This window comes from Coenobita brevimanus, chromosome 14, assembly GCF_032717465.1.
Source record: "Coenobita brevimanus isolate Jiangsu-jjx chromosome 14, ASM3271746v2, whole genome shotgun sequence".
Classification (NCBI taxonomy): Eukaryota; Metazoa; Arthropoda; class Malacostraca; order Decapoda; family Coenobitidae; genus Coenobita; species Coenobita brevimanus.
Window position 1 is genome coordinate 41586907 of NC_136967.1, and position 891 is coordinate 41587797.

General features: G+C 50.1%; 1 protein-coding gene across 1 annotated transcript; it reads left to right on the top strand.

Moving 5' to 3' along the window:
- The first annotated feature begins 318 nt into the window (after positions 1–318).
- On the top strand, positions 319–666 carry LOC145390375 (major cold shock protein-like). Its single transcript, XM_080265323.1, has one exon. It carries the CDS (start codon positions 319–321, stop codon positions 664–666), a length of 348 nt encoding a protein of 115 aa, XP_080121449.1.
- Positions 667–891: the final 225 nt, after the last annotated feature.

Sequence of the window (891 nt, forward strand, 5' to 3'; positions counted from 1 at the left end):
TCAACAATGCTATTGTACAACATAGATTAGATACCGGACATGGAACACTGTGGAATCAGGGTTTGTGCTAAATAAGAGTAATGTAACAAAACGCGGATGTCCGAAGTCTGCCTATATTGCTTTATCTATTTTAATCAGAATAGAGGATTTTATACACTGGCCAAACCATTAGCCTACCTTTTAACTAGCAGAAGACCTAAAATAGGGTAGTTTGTTCTGGTTGTTCAAGAGCATGACATCACTATTCTGGAGCAATGAGGCCTACTAAAATCGCTGTGTGTAAACACTGTATGCAGAGAGAATCTATGACCTGCAGCCATGGAGGACGCATCTCCTGCTACTGCCTGCGACCCATTGAGGGGAGCAAATAGCAGACCTCAATCTCTGGCGAACCAGAATAAGATCAGGGGAACCGTGACTTGGATTAACGTCAGGATGAGGTATGGCTTCATCAAGCATCAGGATACTGGCGCTGGTGTTTTCGTGCACCGCGAGGCTGTCATTGCACCAAACCCTCAGCATCTCCAGCGCTTCCTCAGGGATGGTGAGTTGGTGGAGTTTTGTCTCTCTGGGACTCCCAGGGGTCCTGAGGCTCGGGATGTTACCAGACCGGGAGGCGTGGCCATGCAGAGTTCTACCTATGCATGGCGGTGTCTCATGGTCTGAGGACGCCATGTCGGGAATCATGTGAGTCCTGGGGAGATAAGCTCCGTCATGGAGATGTGCATCACGATAGGGAAGGCTTTTTGTGGGGGTGACAAGGAGGCTTTGCGCATTCTTCTACCCAAGATCTTTGAGGAGAACGGGCTGCCTCAACTTGTCATCCCCGAGTACATTCCGTTCCTCGCTGACGGGAGCGCCGCCGGGCCTGGCATCCACGACGTGTTGCTT

Coding starts and splice junctions, on each gene's coding strand:
- LOC145390375 (XM_080265323.1), top strand. CDS start 319: ATGGAGGACGCATCTCCTGCTACTGCCTGCGACCCATTGAGGGGAGCA.